Source organism: Cherax quadricarinatus, chromosome 64 (genome assembly GCF_038502225.1).
Source record: "Cherax quadricarinatus isolate ZL_2023a chromosome 64, ASM3850222v1, whole genome shotgun sequence".
In the NCBI taxonomy this organism is placed as follows: Eukaryota; Metazoa; Arthropoda; class Malacostraca; order Decapoda; family Parastacidae; genus Cherax; species Cherax quadricarinatus.
The window spans coordinates 2,215,292-2,235,152 of record NC_091355.1 but is presented as its reverse complement, the minus strand read 5'-3'; the positions used below and the strand labels follow the sequence as shown (position 1 = coordinate 2,235,152).

Genomic DNA, 19,861 nt, shown 5'->3' with positions numbered 1-19,861 from the left:
GGAGGATGAGCAGGTGCATTGTCCATTACTAGGAGGCACTTGAGATCCAATTTCTTTTCCAGGAGGTAATTCTTCACACTAGGGCCAAACACTTTATTGAACCACTCTACAAAAATTTCCTTCGTGACCCATGCCTTACTATTAGATTTCCAAAACACACACAATTTACTCTTCATAACATTGTTTTTCTTGAACACTCTGGGATTTTCAGAATGGTACACTAGTAATGGCTTCACTTTGAAATCCCCACTAGCATTAGCACAGAACATTAGCATCAGCCTGTCTTTCATAGGCTTGTGTCCTGGCAGCACCTTTTCTTACTGAGTAATGTAGGTCCTCTTTGGCATTTTCTTCCAAAAAAGGCCTGTTTCATCACAATTGAACACTTGTTCAGGTTTCAGTCCTTCACTGTTTATGTACTCCTTGAATTCATGCACATATTTTTCAGCCGCCTTGTGGTCCGAACTGGCAGCCTCACCATGCCTTACCACACTGTGTATGCCAGTACGCTTCTTAAATCTCTCAAACCAGCCTTTGCTGGCCTTAAATTCACTCACATCATCACTAGTTGCAGGCAATTTCTTTACCAAATCGTCATGCAACTGCCTAGACTTTTCACAAATAATCGAAGTCGTAAGAGTATCTCCTGCTAATTGTTTATCATTTATCCACACCAATAAAAACTTCTCAACATCTTCGAGTACTGGTGATCTCATTTTTGTCGGCATATTTACCCCCTTTGCAACAACAGCGTCCTTAATTTCCTTTTTCTTGGCTATGATGGAAGATATGGTTGTATGGGATTTGTTGTACATCCTGGCCAGTTCGCCCACACATACACCACTATCATATTGTTCAATGATGTTTTTCTTAAATTCAATCGTATTTCTCACCTTTACCAAAGCACATAGAGCATCATGGCCAATGCGGCAGGTTGTGTAGCAGGCTAGCTGTGGGATTTTCAAGGATAGCTCCTGGTCAAAGAGGCTGACCAGGTCCCTACTTAACAGAACTCAGTGTGAATGCTTTGAGAAGATACCAGAGCAGCGAACGGACATCCCAGTGCATCGTTTTAGCATAAATATTTGAAGTGTTGTGCAGTTTTAGAGGGTTTGGTGTTGAGTCAGGACCAGTCAGTGCCTCCCCCCCCCTCTCTGCTGGGGGGAGGGGGTGTGTAGTAAACAGTGACCCTCTCATAACGCCTCACCCCTGTGCGTCTCCCCCGCCTCACCCACCCAACTCCCAGCGCCACCCCATCTATAGAGGGTACTTCTCCCCTAACCCACGATGTCAGCGATGGCACTGCAGGGAGTGCCGGGCTCACAGGAACTTCTACTACAGGGACAGCATCGTGGAGTTCGACCGCAAGGCAGCTGTCAGGTGTGCCACAGGCAGTGTGTACTCAGTTCCTCAAGCTTCAACATCCGTGCACACGAGGGCCTGGGATCTTCAATCAACTTGGCATCCACCAGGACGCTGACATGTCCCTAGGGCAGCTCTCCATCGGGCTGCTAACGGAGTCACTGGCTTCTTGGACCTCTTGGGGAGGGTCGATGGTGCTCGTGCAAGCAGCAGATCCCGGGGCAACTTGCTGCTGTTTGCAATGGCTGTCTGCCGAGGAGAGACAGGCACCTAGCAACATCTGTTGTTGGGGCATTGGATGAATTCCCTACTATGTTTGTTAACTGCTCATTACTCTGTAATTTGTCTATGATTGTTATCATGTCATAACGTGTTTATCATTCATTACCTTTGAAACTTGTCATGATTGTGACCAGCTCTACCTGGAGCTCATTACCTTTGTAAATTCTCATGATTAATGTGTTTGATTCATTACCTTTGCAATTATTCATGAGTGTGACCAGCTCTACCTGGAGCTCATTACCTTTGTAACTTGGTCATGATTATGACCAGATCTAGTTCATTACCTATGTAACTTGCTCAGCTATCAAAACTTTGGAGTCCAGTCCCTGAACCAATTATGTACCTCTGTAATCTTTTGACTGCCGCCCACATGATGGGTATGGGGTGCATAATAAACATATTAAGCTAACTTTATCAAAGGCTTGGCACTAGGAGCTTTCTTTGGAGCCATGGTAGCTTATTTAGAACTTAAATAACTTGCAAGCACTAAAATAAATGGAATATTATGAAATATTTCGCTGGAGCACGTGAGGGGACTGTCGCTCACTGGTAAACAATGGCACACTGGCTGGGAAGGAAAGGCCGAGGCGGCTCAGAGCGTGAGTACGCGTCTGGGACAAAGGACTATTAGAGAGTTACCGGACCATTTGCGAGCCAATATTTTGACGAAAAAACAGGACTATTTCCGAAATGGACGACTTTCAGGCCGGACGATTATTGAGGGACCACTGTATTCAGATTTTGTTCCATCTTTCCTTGTCCACCTTTTGGTCCAAAAGATGCAGCACAAGGATGCAGAGTTCTGTTGTTGCCCGGGCCATGTTGATGTCTGTATATGAACGGGTGGATGCCGAGGCAGAAAAGCTGCCTTAGTGAGCCTACTCTGCAGTAGGCTTTTGCTTTGTAGTGACTTTGTCATATCTTCAAATATGTCGTCGGGAAGTGGCAGGCCTGATGGGCCCTGGAGACTAGCAGTAAGTTAAACAGGAGTTGGGAGAATGTTTTGCTTTCCTCTTTCAGCAGGACTCATCACTTTGAAACGAGTGTCTGAGGATTGGGCATACGCATCTCCCCAATAGCCACCTGTTCGGGAGTGTTCCTTCTTACCTGTGTAGTTTGTGGCATGCACCTGACTGGAATAGATTTGAAGAGTTTACCCACAGCTCTGACCTTCCTGTCTTTGTCATAGTGTTTATATTTACCAGGGTTTCTATAGGGATCTCTGGGAGCTTTTAGGTTGGTCATTTTACTTTTTTTTTTTTTTAGCTGATGTTGGTTAGTATTTTATTAAGCGTTGGTTCACGTTTGTAGTTATTTTAATTTTTTTATTGGGTATTTATAGGTTTTTAAATTGCTAAGAATGCTGAGTGACTCATGGTCAAAGTGCTTTGGAAATATCTAGTCATTAAAGAATCAACTGGACAAACAAGCGCTTTGTAAGTATATACTGGCATAGTTCACTTAGATACATAAGAACATAAGAAAGGAGGAATGCTGCAGGAGGCCTGCTGGCCCATACTAGGCAGGTCCTTTACAATTCATCCCACTAACAAAACATTTGCCCAACCCAATTTTCAATGCCACCCAAGAAATAAGCTCATGGTTCCCCTAGTGGGAGAAGTTATCAGAGCCTTCAGGACCTACATATTTAATATAACTCTATCAGTCAGGATTGTTGGACTGGTTAAAATTTAATGTCAGAAAATGTGAAAATAAGTTAAGTGAATGGTAAACCCATGCAGACCATGTTACATTCAGTACCTGGGGCAATCTGAAAGTCAGCAGATTCCTATTGTGTGCCCAACAACTGTACCAGGATGATCAGTTGACAAAAAGGCTACTGTCAATAATAATAGTAAGTCTGGTAGATGTAGAGGGTTGTGAAAGAGCAGAACTGGTAGCAACCAGTAGAGCCACTAGTACACAACTTTAATTGGCAATGAAGTAGCAGGAGTCATTAAGATAGAAGCAGTACTAGTCAAGTAAAGGTAGTTGCGCTCCATGTCTTCCTTCATATTCTATTTCTCCTGTAAAATCAATCCCATTTTTGCTATATGATATGGTATATTAAGTTTTTATTCCAGCAGTGGATGGAGGGTGAGGCAGGAGCCATTTTTTCTCTCCTAGATAATACATGATAGATCTTAATCTAGCTAAAGTAGAGTTTTCTCAGCTTCCCGTGTACAGCTACCATTACCCATGCTTAAACTTTTTTGCCCGGAGTTGTGTAATTGTTGCAAATCCACAGGATTACCAGCCTTAATTTTTTTTTAAATTTCAAAGATTTTGGTAATGTGGGAAGTGATGTTCTCGTTCTCTAGACCTGAGATTGCTTTTCTGCAACCTTTGTGAAGTGGGGCTATATCAAATTTTTTAGTGATTGTGGGATGACAACTGTGTCCATAGGGTATTTAAAGCACATGATAGTGGTTTCTCACCATTTTTTAATAATGGCCGAGTTCCACAAGTCTGAATCTGGAAGGAGTAACCCTAAATCCTTACATCAAAAGCCCTTCAACCCCAATGAGCTGATATTCTAATACAGTAGAACCTGGTATCCATGGTTTCGGGATCCATGGCAGGTCCTTGGAATGTATCCCTACGGATATAGGGGGTCCTACTGTAATTATCCTCATTCTCATATAGTGCTAATTTCATGTGGGTCAATCAGTGCTGCAATTTTGTAATTAACTGGTTTAATTTCTACAGATGAGTGATGGAGTTAAGGAGTTGCCCTGGGGGGTGTCATGGGTGGTGGTGACTGGGGCATCAAAAGGCCTTGGGGCAGCCATATGTGAGGGTGTGGCAGGTGTGGTGGCCCCTGGCTCTGTCATCATAGGTGTGGCTCGCTCACAACATGGTCTGGACAACACTCAAGCAATGGTCCACAAGGCCAACCCAGATGTCAAGGTTAGTGAAGACTGTTATTACCAACTTTTTTTATGGCATGTTATGTACAGTGGTACCTAGGTATACATCCTTAATCCATTCCAGGATCTTGGACTTGTACCAAACAGGACATATATCAAACGAATTTTCCCATAAATTTAAGGAAAATGATTAATCCGTTCCGATGAAAAAGAAATCCTATTATTGGCATATACATTGATGGGATTGTATAAAATAATTTAAACACTGCTTAATACTAAAATATGTAATTTAAACACTGCTTATTACTAAAACACACACATAAATACAAAAGAATTAGATGAAATAAATGCAAATTTAACCTCGCTTTACTTTGCTGAAAAGTCTAGTGCCTACTAGGATAGTGCTGAGAAGGGAGGAGGAGGAGGAGGAGGAGGAGGAGGAGGAGGAAACGTTATTGTTTAGAAGGAGTCCCCTTCTCTTTTCTGTCTCTTTTTACCTATTTTGACCTGGTTGAAGCTCACCAGGTTTGACTTTTACTACAAATCTGTCCATAGAACTTTGCTTCTGCCTTCTCAGGAAGTTTCGGAAATGTGAAATTGTCTGGTCATTCCAGACAATGCTATTACAGCTTGTTTGGGCTTTGTTGGGGTGGTACTTCTCTGCAAAGTTTTTGACGTCCATCCATTTGGCAAAGATTTCCTTGATTAATGAAGTAGGGGCTTCCTTTGTCTCCTCTTCTGAGCCTGAAGAGAGTGCATCCATCTTAGTCTTGTGTTCCTCCTCAAGTTCCTGCAGCTCCTCAGTGGTCAGCTGTTCCCTGTGCCCCTCCGCTTCACCATCATTCACATCCAGACCTATGGACCTGCCCAGAGAGAATATTCTCCACAGCAGACACAGCCACAGAGCCCTCTGATATGCTATCGCTGGCACATTGTTTTTCTGTTATCCAGATCAAGAGCAATTTTTCAACAAGCTCTAATGTCCCTGGTCTTTGTTTGGTAATCGATTTCACCCCCTTCGCAGTGTTAGCCGATTTAATAACATCTTCATTTTTCACAAACGTAGATACCGTTGTTCTCGGCATACGGTATGCAGCAGCCAAGTCTTGGATACACATGCCACCTTCATACTTTTCAACAATCTCTTTTTTCACCTCCATGGTGATCCTAACCATTTTCTTCGTTGCTTGACTCTTCTCATTAACTTTCTTAGAACTCATGGTTAATGAATTTACTAAAAATTACAAAAAAACACAAAATTACATGAAAATTCAGTTACAGCGCGGGTTATTCACTGAATGGTAGCAACGGGTATACTGACGCTAGTGGGTAGTTGTGGTTTTGTCTCGAGAGAGAGAGGTAAACAAGGGTAGTGTGCGGTATCGCGACTCATTTTTGACCCATAAAAGTTTAAGCATGCGAGTCATATTCCAAACAAAGGTCTTATACCAAGCAAAAATTTTCGCATCCAAACAGGATGTATACCAAGTTGGACTTACTTCAAAGTGGACGTATACCAAGGTACCACTGTATTTACAAGGCCGTGTTACTTATTTGTAAAGTCTTTGATTACCTATTATTGAAATTGTTTGATTATAGTATGATACTCTCATTGGGATTATCTATTTGTGATGACCTGCATGGCATTACCTATTAAAATTACATTTGTGATGGGATTACATATTTTAAGAGTTTGCTCTATCATATTTGTAGATCAAGTAGTAAATTAATACAGTACTTATTCTCAAAATGCTCTTAATCCATATGGGTCACTCAGTATTGTGTTCAGGTCGGAGTTACTTTCTCTGTAGACCTAATTTTCACTTGAACTATTACTGTATTATATTTTCAAGGGAACGTGCCTAGCCTGTGAAAGTTATACAGTGCTCAGGAATGTGATTATTTTCACAGGGAGACACTGATTTCTTAAGAGACCATATAGTTCTTAGGAAATGGGAGGCAGTTAGGCTTGATATGAGGAATGGGAGAGTAGCAATAATTCCTAACATCAAGAACCCTTCAGTGGCACTGAAGCACCTCTTGAAGGACTGGGAATGAGAGGATCTGGTTTGATCCAAGGAATGGGAGGTAAAGTTAATTTCCAAAGATCAAGAGGGGCATCGAGTAACTTTCCTTAGGGGAAGGAGTCATATAGCGTATGGGTAATAGGTACAGTAATTGGGTTTGATCCGAAAAAGTGAAGCACCAGTTTCTTTTATCAAAAGCATCCTTTTCTTTTAATTACATTATTATTACTGTAACTTGTTAAATGTTAAGCATTGGTTAAAATTATAGAAAAATTAACAGTAACTTAAACAGTGGCCTATTAATCTGTCCATTCTTTTTATTCAGTTGTTAATTTCCACTATTCTTGGGTCTATTGTTTAATATAACCAGATAAATTCCCAACTAATCCACACCTTAGAGAGAGAACTCGAGCCTGTGATCCAATCCATCTTAGACCATTATAATGTTACAAAGTAGTTTCTGCATTTGATTTAGATTATCCTACAGTACTACAGTATATTTAGGACCATCTTCCCAAGGATTTTGTCAGCTTTTATTTTCTGTTTATACATGTGTTGGGAGGAGAGTGTGAAGGTTTACAGCAGTACTATTTGGGCTCTACTGGTTATTTTAACTTAACATGAGTGCCCTATATGTTAGTGTTTATATTTGTCGGTGTGACTTCATTAATCAAAACTGTCTTTTGTTTTTTAAGCACATGTTGTATATACTGTACACAGTACTGAGTGACCTACACTGTTAAAGTGCACCAAAAATATCTACTGCTGTATGGACTTCAGCATCCAGTATACATGTATAATACTATCCTTGGGAAAGTGTGAAATCCATAGTCATAACTTTGGGGAGATGGGAAGTATCAGGTTTGACCCAAGAAAAGGGAAGCGCAAACTGAACCACCTTAATACATAGTTTTCACATAGAGTAAATGTAATTTTCTTCAATATGGTAAAAAGAAATACAGCAGTCCTACATTATCTCAATGCATTACTTGGTAAATATTAAAATTCCAAAAGTTCTTTTCTGTTATTTAAGTACAGGCATTTAATCACTAAGAATTTGCAAAAATAAATTTCTGAAGATGGTACTGTACTGTGCTCCCTCTCATTTAGTCAGCTTTAATTGACTGTATTGAAATATAGCCCGATGAAACAGTCTTCTTTTTTACTAAAATGTAATATTGGCAGAAATGTAATTGTTTAAGTAGTCATTTTAGTATCCTATACAAAGACAATTGGCTAACAATATAAAATTTACCAACTAACTTGTAATTATACGTAAGTTAATATTGTAACCACTGTGCAGTAGTTGCAACAATACTGGCAATGCAAAGATGAGGTACTTGTACCTCCTCCCATGGCAGAGGTTGGTCTGAGTCTGAGATACCCACATGAATGGGAGCCAAGGCTGGGCGATTATACCAGCAAATCTAGAACAAAACTGGCAATGTAAAATAGTCTTTTTTTTATACAATGATTTGGTTTTCATGCCAAGTTCTACAATTCACATTTTGCTCCAACAGTTCATCTCAATTGGAATGGATCTTGAAACAGCCAGTAAGGAGGAGTTGCAGAAAACTCTGGATAAACTGCCACAGGTGGGACAGAGCTCTCGTCCAACTCGCTGTCTCTTGTTCCACAATGCTGGCTCCCTTGGCAATCTGGTGTACTTGCGGGATCTTAAGGACCAAGACCATATCAACAGCTATTTCCGTCTGAATATCGGGTAAGTCCACCGTTCTAATATGCTTTGTTTATGTACAGTAGTTATATTCACACTAAAGCAATAATCCCAAATTGTTCATAGAGCCATTTTGCACAAGTAGAAATTTTTTTATCAGTTTAGTGAACTAAACTGATATTTGCACTACAGTGCAATTTAGTTTTACAGTAAAGTATCAGCAACATTGTAACAGTATTTTACAATTGACTGTTTTTGTTTTTTAGAGGTTATATTAATGTGTACTGTACATTGTGACTTTCACTGTTGGTCCCATAAATCTATATCAGTGTCACTCTCATATATCTACACACAATTCATAGTGCTCTCAGATTTTGCTGACTTTTTTTTGGGTTATCCTAGGTTCTCTACACGTATGCTGCTATCTATGTAACTGTATTTGTGTATACCTGAATAAACTTAATTGTTTGTGGGTAGCAAATTTTGGCCTAGACATGAGAGAATGGGTGTGAGCAGAATGGGAAAAAAAAAAAATGCCACACTTAGTGCATGATGAACAGCTAACCTCTGACCTTGTTTTGGTTAAAATAGTGGCAAGCCTTTTTTTTTTCTTTCTCTCTTGGGGAAGGGGTATTTATAATCTTATTGGTTATTTCTTGTTGGTAAATAGACTGGAGGACTTATTAGTGGCATGAGGATGATTTTTTTATTTTTTTTTTTATCACACTGGCCGATTCCCACCAAGGCAGGGTGGCCCGAAAAAGAAAAACTTTCACCATCATTCACTCCATCACTGTCTTGCCAGAAGGGTGCTTTACACTACAGTTTTTAAACTGCAACATTAACACCCCTCCTTCAGAGTGCAGGCACTGTACTTCCCATCTCCAGGACTCAAGTCTGGCCTGCCGGTTTCCCTGAACCCCTTCATAAATGTTACTTTGCTTACACTCCAACAGCACGTCAAGTATTAAAAACCGTTTGTCTACATTCACTCCTATCAAACACGCTCACTCATGTCTGCTGGAAGTCCAAGCCCGTCGCACACAAAACTTCCTTTACCCCCTCCCTCGAACCTTTCCTAGGCCGACCCCTACCCCGCCTTCCTTCCACTACAGACTGATACACTCTTGAAGTCACTCTGTTTCGCTCCATTCTTTACATGTCCGAACCACCTCAACAACCCTTCCTCAGCCCTCTGGACAACAGTTTTGGTAATCCCGCACCTCCTCCTAACTTCGAAGCTACGAATTCTCTGCATTATATTCACACCACACATTGCCCTCAGACATGACATCTCCACTGCCTCCAGCCTTCTCCTCGCTGCAACATTCATCACCCATGCTTCACACCCATATAAGAGCGTTGGTAAAACTATACTCTCATACATTCCCCTCTTTGCCTCCAAGGACAAAGTTCTTTGTCTCCACAGACTCCTAAGTGCACCACTCACCCTTTTCCCCTCATCAATTCTATGATTCACCTCATCTTTCATAGACCCATCCGCTGACACGTCCACTCCCAAATATCTGAATACATTCACCTCCTCCATACTCTCTCCCTCCAATCTGATATCCAATCTTTCATCACCCAATCTTTTTGTTATCCTCATAACCTTACTCTTTCCTGTATTCACTTTTAACCCTTTGACTGTCGCAACCCCCAATCCTGAGGTGTCTCCTGGTGTCGCAAAATTTAAAAAAAAAAAATTTATTTTTTCTCACGAAATAATAGAATCTTTTCCCGATTGTAAAGACACCAAAAAAAAAACGAAATTTGATGGAAAACTGACTGAATTACGCTCTCGCGAAGTTAGCGACCTCAGCGATATTTACAAATCGGCGATTTCGCCCTATTTTCGGCTAATTCCATTATTCCAGTCAACCAAACTCATAGCTATTTCTTCAGAACTCCATTTTTTCCATTGATTGAGTACAAGAAACTGCCCATTTACCGATTTCAACTACCCAATAACATGGTCAGAAATTTGCAATTTGGGCAATTTCACGAAAATTAAAAAATATGACAGTTTCAAAATAAGGACCAGAATGAACAATGCAGACATTCCTGGCTCTAAAATAACATTTTCTTTGTTCATCAGTCATGTATCCAGGCCCCTGTGATATTACTCTTGCTTTTTATTTTGAAATTTTATTCAAACAAAAAATAGGAAGGAGGGATGTTAATGTTGCAGTTTAAAAACTGTAGTGTAAAGCACCCTTCTGGCAAGACAGTGATGGAGTGAATGATGGTGAAAGTTTTTCTTTTCCGGGCCACCCTGCCTTGGTGGGAATCGGCCAGTGTGATAATAATAATAAAAAAAAAAAAATTAATAGAAGATTTACTGTTATGCAGACTACTGCAATACTGTAATCATTGTAAAAATTACATCAACCCATTCATGACTGCATATTAGAATGGCTATTTGGACATTTATTGGACAATGACATCATTTGTTTACTTTTGAACATCGGCAAAAATCAAACATTTCCCGTACTTTGTGCTCCATTTCCAGGTTCTTTTTATAGTAAAATTAATCAAAATCACCTCTGTTTCTATAATATAGTTTCCATTCTATCAAATGAAACCAAGAAAACGAGAATACAACCACAAATACTATACGAAAATAGACCACAAAGTCGGCATTTTAATTAAAAAAAAACTGTCGGAGTTTTTTTTTCTCTTTATGCACTGCGTGCTCCAGGATTTTTTTTATATGGTGCACACTGACCACACAGACCCATTCTCTCACATGTGGGCCTACCAGCTTTCTCCTGCCTGATTTGAAGTCGCTAGAATTTAAGAGTATATATACGTCAAACACGGTACCTCGTAAACGTATATATACGGCCGCGACAGTCAAAGGGTTAATTTTCTTCTTTTGCACACCCTACCAAATTCATCCACCAATCTCTGCAACTTCTCTTCAGAATCTCCCAAGAGCACAGTGTCATCAGCAAAGAGCAACTGTGACAACTCCCACTTTATGTGCGATTCTTTATCTTTTAACTCCACGCCTGTTGCCAAGACCCTCGCATTTACTTCTCTTACAACCCCATCTATAAATATATTAAACAACCATGGTGACATCACACATCCTTGTCTAAGGCCTACTTTTACTGGGAAATAATTTCCCTCTTTCCTACATACTCTAACTTGAGCCTCACTATCCTCATAAAAACTCTTCACTGCTTTCAGTAACCTACCTCCTACACCATACACCTGCAACATCTGCCACATTGCCCCCCTATCCACCCTGTCATACGCCTTTTCCAAATCCATAAATGCCACAAAGACCTCTTTAGCCTTATCTAAATACTGTTCACTTATGTTTCACTGTAAACACCTGGTCCACACACCCCCTACCTTTCCTAAAGCCTCCTTGTTCATCTGCTATCCTATTGTCCGTCTTACTCTTAATTCTTTCAATAATAACTAGCATACACTTTACCAGGTAATGTCAAAACTATCCCTTCAAATATTTTATCACTTTATAGTTTTATTATTTTTGATTGGTGTCTTCTTACAGATCTGTGGTGTTGCTGAATGCTTTGTTCATAGATATGATGCTCAAGCAGCCTGATGTATCAATAGATGTTATCAATATTTCATCATTGTGTGCTGTGCAGCCCTTCAAGTCATGGGGTCTCTATTGTGCTGGAAAAGCCTCAAGGGATATGCTCTTTAAGGTTCTAGCAGAAGAAGAACCCCGCATTCGTGTGTTGAATTATGCACCAGGACCTTTAGACAATGAAATGCAGGTAGGTAATTGCAGAACTTTTTTTTTCCATTTGGCTAACTTTAGCTCAAGATTTTCCCAATAGAAGTACAAAACTAGCAGACAGGGTAACACAATAAATGCTAGTGTAATTACTTTGTGAAATTTAAATACTTGGATTGAGTAGAAATTATAATGAAAATAAATTTAAATGTTACAGGAGACAGCTCGAAGTGCAACAGGAGACAAAGAGCTGCGATCAGCTTTTGCATCATTAAAAGATGAAGGAAAACTTATTCCCTGTAATGTATCTGTGAACAAACTCTTGAATATACTAAAACTACATCAGTTCAAGTCTGGAGACCATGTTGACTACTATGATGCATAATCTCCACTTCCAGTAATCTGCATTGGACCACCACAATGTCCAGCCAACACAGGTTTACTGCTTTGTGATAATGAAAATATGCTTTAACAGTGATATTGAAGGTTATACAACAGTGATCATTTCTGGTAGTTGATAAATTATATATGGGCATCACTGGGTGTCTTTACTTTTTGCCAACCAGTAATTCTTAATTTCATGCAGTTTCAACACCTTGAATGCTGATGGACTGATACCTTGTCTGCTGTACTCAATAACTTCTAAAGGAACTTATCAAGCAACTGGTTGGTAAAATGTCTTCAGATACCAAAGTGTTGCACATCTCTTGACTCGACAGTGTCAGTAATGTATACCATCAGAGTAAACAGTGACACTTTTTAATAAATGAAAGGGATATGCCTGATAAGTATACCATGGAAAGTATGAAGTAGAATTATTCAGAGAGTTCAGGGGTAAAACAGAGGACTGCAGATACGTAGATCAGGTGTTTACTTTAAAGTGTACAAGTGGGCAATACTTGGGTAAGAGTAGAGCCACTGTTGTAGTCAAGGATTTGGAAATGACCTATGATAGGAGAGCCAAGTGACAGATATTGCATATGTATGGAATAGGGAGTAGGTTACTGAAATCAGTTAAGTTTTATGCATTTAGACTAAGGTACGTAGGAGGGAAGGAGACCATTTCCCAGTGAAAGATGACACGGGGATACTTACCGTGGTTCCTTAACGTATTTTTAGATGGGTTAGTGTATGACCTATGCAGGTTTGTGTTAAACCTGTATAGGTTATTAAAGTGAATCCTAGGGCATTGGGAAGGGATAGTTCGTTTGGGAGGGTATATAAAAGTAGGAAATTAAAAGTGAACATAGAAAAGAGCAGGGTGATAAGGGTAATGAAGAATCAAAGCAATTATAGGTTAAATATCAAATTGGAGGAAGTGGATGAATTGATATTTGGGAGTGGACATGTCAGTAATGGGTCTGAAAGAGAGAGAACCATAGATTAAAGCGGAAGAAAAAAGTAAGTGTATTGAGGCATCTGTGGAAAGAAGTATAGAAGTAAAAGAAAATGTACTAGGTGTAGTGGTACCAATGCTTTGAATGTTGCAGCTAGAGGCAGTGGAGCTATAATGTTTGAAAGTAGTGTATGGTGTCAATATTATGCTGAGGTTTTAGTGCAGAAAATGAAAGCGTAGGAATTGCCAGGGGTGTAATTCAGAGCTGAGGAAGGGATGCTTTGGTCATTAAGAGTAATATGATGACAGGATGTATAAGTTTGGGGGCCAGAAGGTAGGGGGGTAAAGGAGGCTTTAGGGTTCTGCAAACATGTTAATGAATGGAGAAAAGTGCGAAAGCAAGGTAACACTTATGAAGGGATTCGGGGAAATGGCTAGCTGGACTAGTCCTGGAGGTAGGAAGGGCAGTGCCTGCACTTTGATTGAATGGAGGGGTGGGGGATGTTCTTTCAGTTGTATAATTTCATACTGTATGATGTGGATGCTCAGCTTATGACACTCAGGTTTTCCATTATTCCTGTGCTCTTACTCGTTCCAACCCTGGTAATGTTTATCCCTGTCTACTGGTGTAGCCATATCTTCATCCTTAGAATATGTTGGCTTCAGTGTTCAGCAGACTGTGGTAGTTCATCTTCAGGAGACAGTCTTCTATTTTTTTTTTTTTTTTCCTTTTTGAACATGTTATACAATATTTTTTCCAAACAGTTATGTTGAATTGTAGAAATGTGGGGGTAGAAAAAAAGACAAGCCTGCTGGAAGCTGTATTGATACAAATTATGGAGTACAGTATGTGCTTATCAGATAGTGTAAATGCACAAAGATTAATTAAACACTGAAGTTGAGAACATTATTATACCTATGAACAAATGTAGATGCAGGCACTTGAAAGTAGACTTTCAGACCAAAGCTAAAAGCCTATATTGTATTCAAAATAAGGTTTTGAACTCTAGCCTCTAAATATTTTAATGAAGTGATATGTATTATACTGTAGTATCACAATCAAAACCCCTTTACAGTATAACACTAGACATGTATAAACTGACTAATCCAATGTTAATATTCGTTACCTAAATGGACATGTCCAACAAAATTGTTTGGCCTTAACACTATATGTAAGTGATAACTAGTCAGTTATGTATTAATATCAAATTATTCGTTTCTATATCTTAAATTATTTCTTTTACAAACTAATATAAATTCCGACAGTTAAAATATATTTTCTTGAACAGTCAGTTTAAAAAAAAAAAAAAAAAAAAACCTATATAGAGTATTTCACATCCGAGTATAAAGACATTGAAGTTAAAATTCTGTAACGAAAAGTTTTTTTTTTTGTTTACATGTACACAAAGTTGTCTAATACAACCCATTTGGCCATTTAACGACTAGGAGAAAAATTATTTGATTTTGAACACAAGACAAATTACACCATTTGTGATAATTTCCCAATAAAATATGTGAACAAATTTTAAACTGATACAATTACTTAAATGTTACCACTAGGGATATTCCTGGTTATAATATAGCATTATATACACTGACATTCCTCAGCACTATAATGGTCATGGCAAAGCAAAAAACAGGAACTAGCTTTTTCTTTTTTACATTCAATAAAGTGTAATATCTTACTGTACATATTTATATATATCTTATTGTTAAAAACCATCAATAACCAACCATTTTTCTGTGACTTTCTCGAGTTGCTTGGCGACTATGGGATTCCTCACACGAATTTTGACTTCCAACTTTCCTCCCACCATGCGTTTCCTCTCGTCTATAAGCTGCAATACACATGGTTGTCAAAGTATAAGCATATTAACTATATAATAGTAGAAAAGTAAGTGAAATCCACTATGAAAGCTAAAACAATCCTTCAATTGTAAAAGTTGAAATACAGTAGGTTACTTACATCATAAGACTCGTGTAAGGTACATTTTGTTTCTAAAGTCACCAAAGGTACTTTAACACCTCCTAAGAGTGTGTCACGATGGAACCAGCCCCTGTTTTAAACAAAAACTATTAATGTCTTGTGCACTGTATTATGAGTACCAAATACATGTAGTATACTGTTTACTGAATTTTTCTTAGTGATTGGCTATATTAATCTTTTAAAATATATTTTAGCCGCTATGCTAACACTTGAAGGTGTAAGGAGAAAGACAAAGGCATGCTCAACCCTAGAGGACTGGGATAGTTTTCATAGTTCCCTGCATGATGAAAACCTCATTGCTATACTTCCTACATAAATGCTAAGTAAAATGCATACCACCTAATTAAAATCTTATACAACCAACAGACATACCAATACAATCATATTTTCTTAATATTATGCATCTTAAACATTTTTAATTATTAACATTTCAGCAACAGAAAACCTGACATTATTATGGCTATGCAGGACAACAGACACTTTACTAAAAGAAAAATACTTTACTGGATGTAAATGGCAGGGGGTGAAAAATTTACAGGCAGAACAGAGATCTAGATCATGGGGATAAAATATTAATGAATAGGTGGAGGAAAAGAAACAAATGAAACTTAGTGATTAGATAAGGTGAACAAAGATAAAGTCTACTCCCTTTCCCATGACCCATGTAGGTTTAGCACTTAGTTTATTATTATGATAATACTCCCTTTCCCAGTTGCACAAGAGGTATACAGTTGGAACAGCAGCAATATCCCTTCCCTAGAATCATAACTAATATGGCACAACTCCTATACATTCACTTGTATAAATAAAGGTTAACTGATTCAAAGATTAGTCTACGCCCATTGCGTGCCGAGCACTTGAAGATGAAACCATTGTTAATGAAACGACTTACCCTTTAGCATAAACTTGCACCTTGAGAGCATGTCTTTTGAAGACTCGAGCTAAAGCCCGAGATTTACGATCTATGCTGAAAACAATTTTGTGGTTGTATTCTGGGTTATTAGTATCCTTCACCACATAACTGCGATCTTGAGGAGGGCTATCCTAAAAAGATAATAACATTTAATGGCAAAGGCACAAAGTAAAAAAAAAAAAATTTTTCCTTTGTCTAGCATAAAATAATAGAAAAAGTCAGAATGCTATGGCTGGAACAATTCACTCTCAAACTGAAGATGAAATAAATATTTTGGTCCAGAAAAGGGAAGCCAAAGAAACCTTTGATGCCCCTTGACCTGACCATGGTTGTCGCCTGCCTATGCTGCTTCCCTTTTCTCTCATTTATGATTTGATAATGGCCCAGGAGAAACTGAAATATCTAGTTTTTTACATGTAATTTTCAAGTTTATAAAATGATACTTTAATGTATTTAACTATAATGCTGTAACATGTGCCCAACATAACTATTAATTTTTGGCTTCATTCATGTACGTCAAATATCTAATTACATGCTATAATAAAATTATAAATACAGAATAAATTTGTATTAATATTATTATACCTAGTTAGAAAAGTGTATTTTAATTATTGAAAAATGCTGTCCAAAAACTTATGGTGACTACCCTAGCAAAAAGTCAATGATATTGCAATATGGCAGGCAGCCTTTATTCCAACTTCATTTTGTAACAAAACTGGCTTAATCAGAATTATTCTGATACAATAGTCACACAGTTACAATTCCCCATCAGACAATGGTAAGATTAAATATATGAAACATAACAATACTCTGATATTAATGTCTAGCCAATGGACTAGCTCTGCTTCAAGGACAATTAAATTTTAAGTGAATATTAAGAGCTAAAAGCAATGATGATCTTGTCATCTACTCAAATAATTTAATACTGCTTCACAAAAAGGAGAAAATTATCAATGAGAATTTTTTTACTGAAATGTGAAACTAAAATAGCTTGAGAACTTACTGTGGGATATGGGAACTCTATCTTAAGGTATGTGTCAACATCAGTGGGGTTTTGAACATTGAAGTTAATCCCTCGCACAATGGAAACTTCACAGTCTGAATCATTCAAGTCTGTGTTGCATCTGCAATTGAAGGTATAGTTAAAAATATAAAACCACATTACTGTTGTTACACAATTATAAGCACCTTACAACCGAAGAGACCAGAGTCTGATTTCCAGACAGGGTAAGCCATAAGGACAAACTTTCTTACATCCACTGCACCTATTTATCTAGCATTAAATAGGTACCTGAGTGTGTTAGTATACCCCTAGATAAGGCTAGGCTTTGAAATGAGGCAAAGAATAACAGCACTTATTAAATTCAACATTAAACAAAAGTAAAATCGTTTCTTGTGTTCAGAACGGGGTCTTGCATATACTGTATTAGATGAAAACATTATGAAGACTAACGATATACACTGTTTAAATAGTAGACATGGTTTGGACCTGAATGCCAGAAATAAGTCAGACTAGTTCATAAGAGTTACGAGGTAGAACCATGAGCTATGACTTGATTTCAACATACACAACTAGTTAAGTTCATACATAACTTCATACAGCAAATATTATACAAAGGGTAAAGCTATTTACCACATATCTAATAGTAATCATTCATGGGTTAAAGAGAATATATGCATATCCTGGATACAAATATATTTTTTTTAACACGAGCCGTTTCTCATCAGGAAGGTGACCCAAAGAAGGAAACACATTCATCACTTATATTCTCTAGTCATCTTTCCAGAAGTGTGCCAACATTATAATTCAAATGGTCCCACTGAATTACAATGACCCCACCTATCCTTCAAAGTGTAGGCACTGTACTTCTTACTTTATGAATGCCAGTCCATTATTATTACATTTATGGGGAAGCACTAAACCTGCAAGAACTCAAGTCCAGCTAACTGGTTTCCTTGAATCTCTTCATAGATCTTACCTGGTTCACACTCCAACTGTACATAAAATTCCAAAAACCACTTGCCTCCATTCAGTCCGATTTAACAGTCACACGTCTGCTAAAATTGTTCATCGGTAATCAAAATCTAGGAGCCAGCACATACAACACAGAATACAGTAAACAACATCTAACCTTGTAAAATAAAGTATTAAGTATGGGTACTGCTCCCTGACTCAGCATTAAAACTAATAAAATATGAATTGTTACTTACTGAATAATATTAAAAGACCTATTTTCATAGTGGAACCTTGGAGGAGTATCTCCTCTTTTAAAAGCTGCTCGAACTGCATCCAAATCTTTTTTAGTGTGGAGGATTAATTGTTCAAATCGATTTGAACTTGTCACATCACCAGTAGCTTTGAAGTGTTCCCGAGTTTGAGCACACATCTGTAGAGATAGAACAAAATTAATACCCTGCAAAAATTCTAGTAGAAAGCTTTCTATTGTGCAGCTTCAACATGTCCCTTATTCTCTCAACCTTTCAGTTTTCCCATTTCACAGTAGTAGGGAAGAGAGGTACTGGTCTTATCTGTGAATTTGCATGTACCTAGCTGAGTTTGGGAGTTGAGTTGTAGCTTTAGGGCATCCTCTTACTTCTGACATGATGCTGTATTTTTTTTTAACACAATGGACATTTCCCACCGAGTCACGGTTACTGTATTTTACTGTATGTATTATTATATTTAAAGCACCAAACCTATGTGCATCATTCATTACAGGGAACTGCAGAGGTTTGAGCCCCCTGTCTGCTCAGTGCGGACAGGAGATTAAGTAGTGACTAAGTTGTATTGTATTTCTTTCTTCTTTCTTTCAACACACCGGCTGTCCACGGGGTGGTCCAAAAGGAAAAACGAAAGCCTCTCCTTTTACATTTAGCAATATATTTACTTCTGAATATTTTTATGAAGTCAGCCTCTACTACTGCTCTTGAAAATACTGAAGGGATAGGAGCTGTAACCTCCCCCCTAGGGGTTTACTCCTCCCCTTAACAATAATTAATCTGTATCAGAGGGACTGCTTCTAAATCTTCACACTGAGATAACCCATTAAAAGATTGAAAGGAACAGTAGTTGCTGGAAAACACTATCTATAATGAAAAGCAGGTACTGTACAGGGTGTGACAATACTGAAAAGATGCAGAACATGACACATGTACAGTTATGATAATCATAACAAGAACAGAGGAACACTGAAGCAGACCTACTGACACTGCCTAATTTGCACATTAGTGAAAATTATTGTTAACATATATCAGTAGCTTTCCCTGCCTCGGTGGGATACGGCTGGTTTGTTGAAAGAAGAAAAGATCAGTAACTTACTGGTAAATGACCTTACTTTTATCTGAGCAACAAGATCCTCTTCAAGTTTTGTGTAAGTGATGGCAATGTCGGCACTTGTACTGGTCGGAGCAACGACACAGTCATCTGCACTCACAAACTCAAAATCAATGCCAGTTGGAGGAATCTGTTCTTGAGGAGGGACAGGTACCTACAATATAAAAATTAACAAATATAATAGTGAGTTGTTAAAGTTTAAATTATTTAAAAAAGAACATAAACAGGGGCTAATAAAGAAAATATAACAATACAGGGGCTCTCCAACTAACAAACATGCTGTTTTCCAATTTAAACAGTTGTCTGCATCCTGGAATTTACTTTCCTATATTAAATAATGGTAGAAAGGACAGT

General features: G+C 38.3%; 2 protein-coding genes across 6 annotated transcripts in view; one reads left to right on the top strand and one right to left on the bottom strand.

The window, feature by feature from the left end:
• Sptr (Sepiapterin reductase) overlaps window positions 1-15,401 on the top strand; it is a 43,050-nt gene extending 27,649 nt beyond the window's left edge. For all 3 annotated transcript variants that reach the window (XM_070098700.1, XM_070098701.1, XM_070098702.1), the window contains 4 exons: window positions 4,354-4,554; window positions 8,062-8,264; window positions 11,746-11,977; window positions 12,155-15,401. In XM_070098700.1, the coding sequence (XP_069954801.1) occupies window positions 4,354-4,554; window positions 8,062-8,264; window positions 11,746-11,977; window positions 12,155-12,322 (804 nt within the window). In that variant the 3' untranslated portion in view covers window positions 12,323-15,401. The remainder of the gene's footprint in view (window positions 1-4,353; window positions 4,555-8,061; window positions 8,265-11,745; window positions 11,978-12,154) is intronic.
• l(2)gd1 (lethal (2) giant discs 1) overlaps window positions 14,082-19,861 on the bottom strand; it is a 29,049-nt gene continuing 23,269 nt past the window's right edge. For all 3 annotated transcript variants that reach the window (XM_053792967.2, XM_053792966.2, XM_053792968.2), the window contains 6 exons: window positions 19,509-19,661; window positions 18,385-18,560; window positions 17,177-17,297; window positions 16,153-16,304; window positions 15,240-15,330; window positions 14,082-15,111 (listed from right to left, as the gene is read on the bottom strand). In XM_053792967.2, coding sequence (XP_053648942.2) covers window positions 14,986-15,111; window positions 15,240-15,330; window positions 16,153-16,304; window positions 17,177-17,297; window positions 18,385-18,560; window positions 19,509-19,661 — 819 coding nt within the window. In that variant the 3' untranslated portion in view covers window positions 14,082-14,985. The remainder of the gene's footprint in view (window positions 15,112-15,239; window positions 15,331-16,152; window positions 16,305-17,176; window positions 17,298-18,384; window positions 18,561-19,508; window positions 19,662-19,861) is intronic.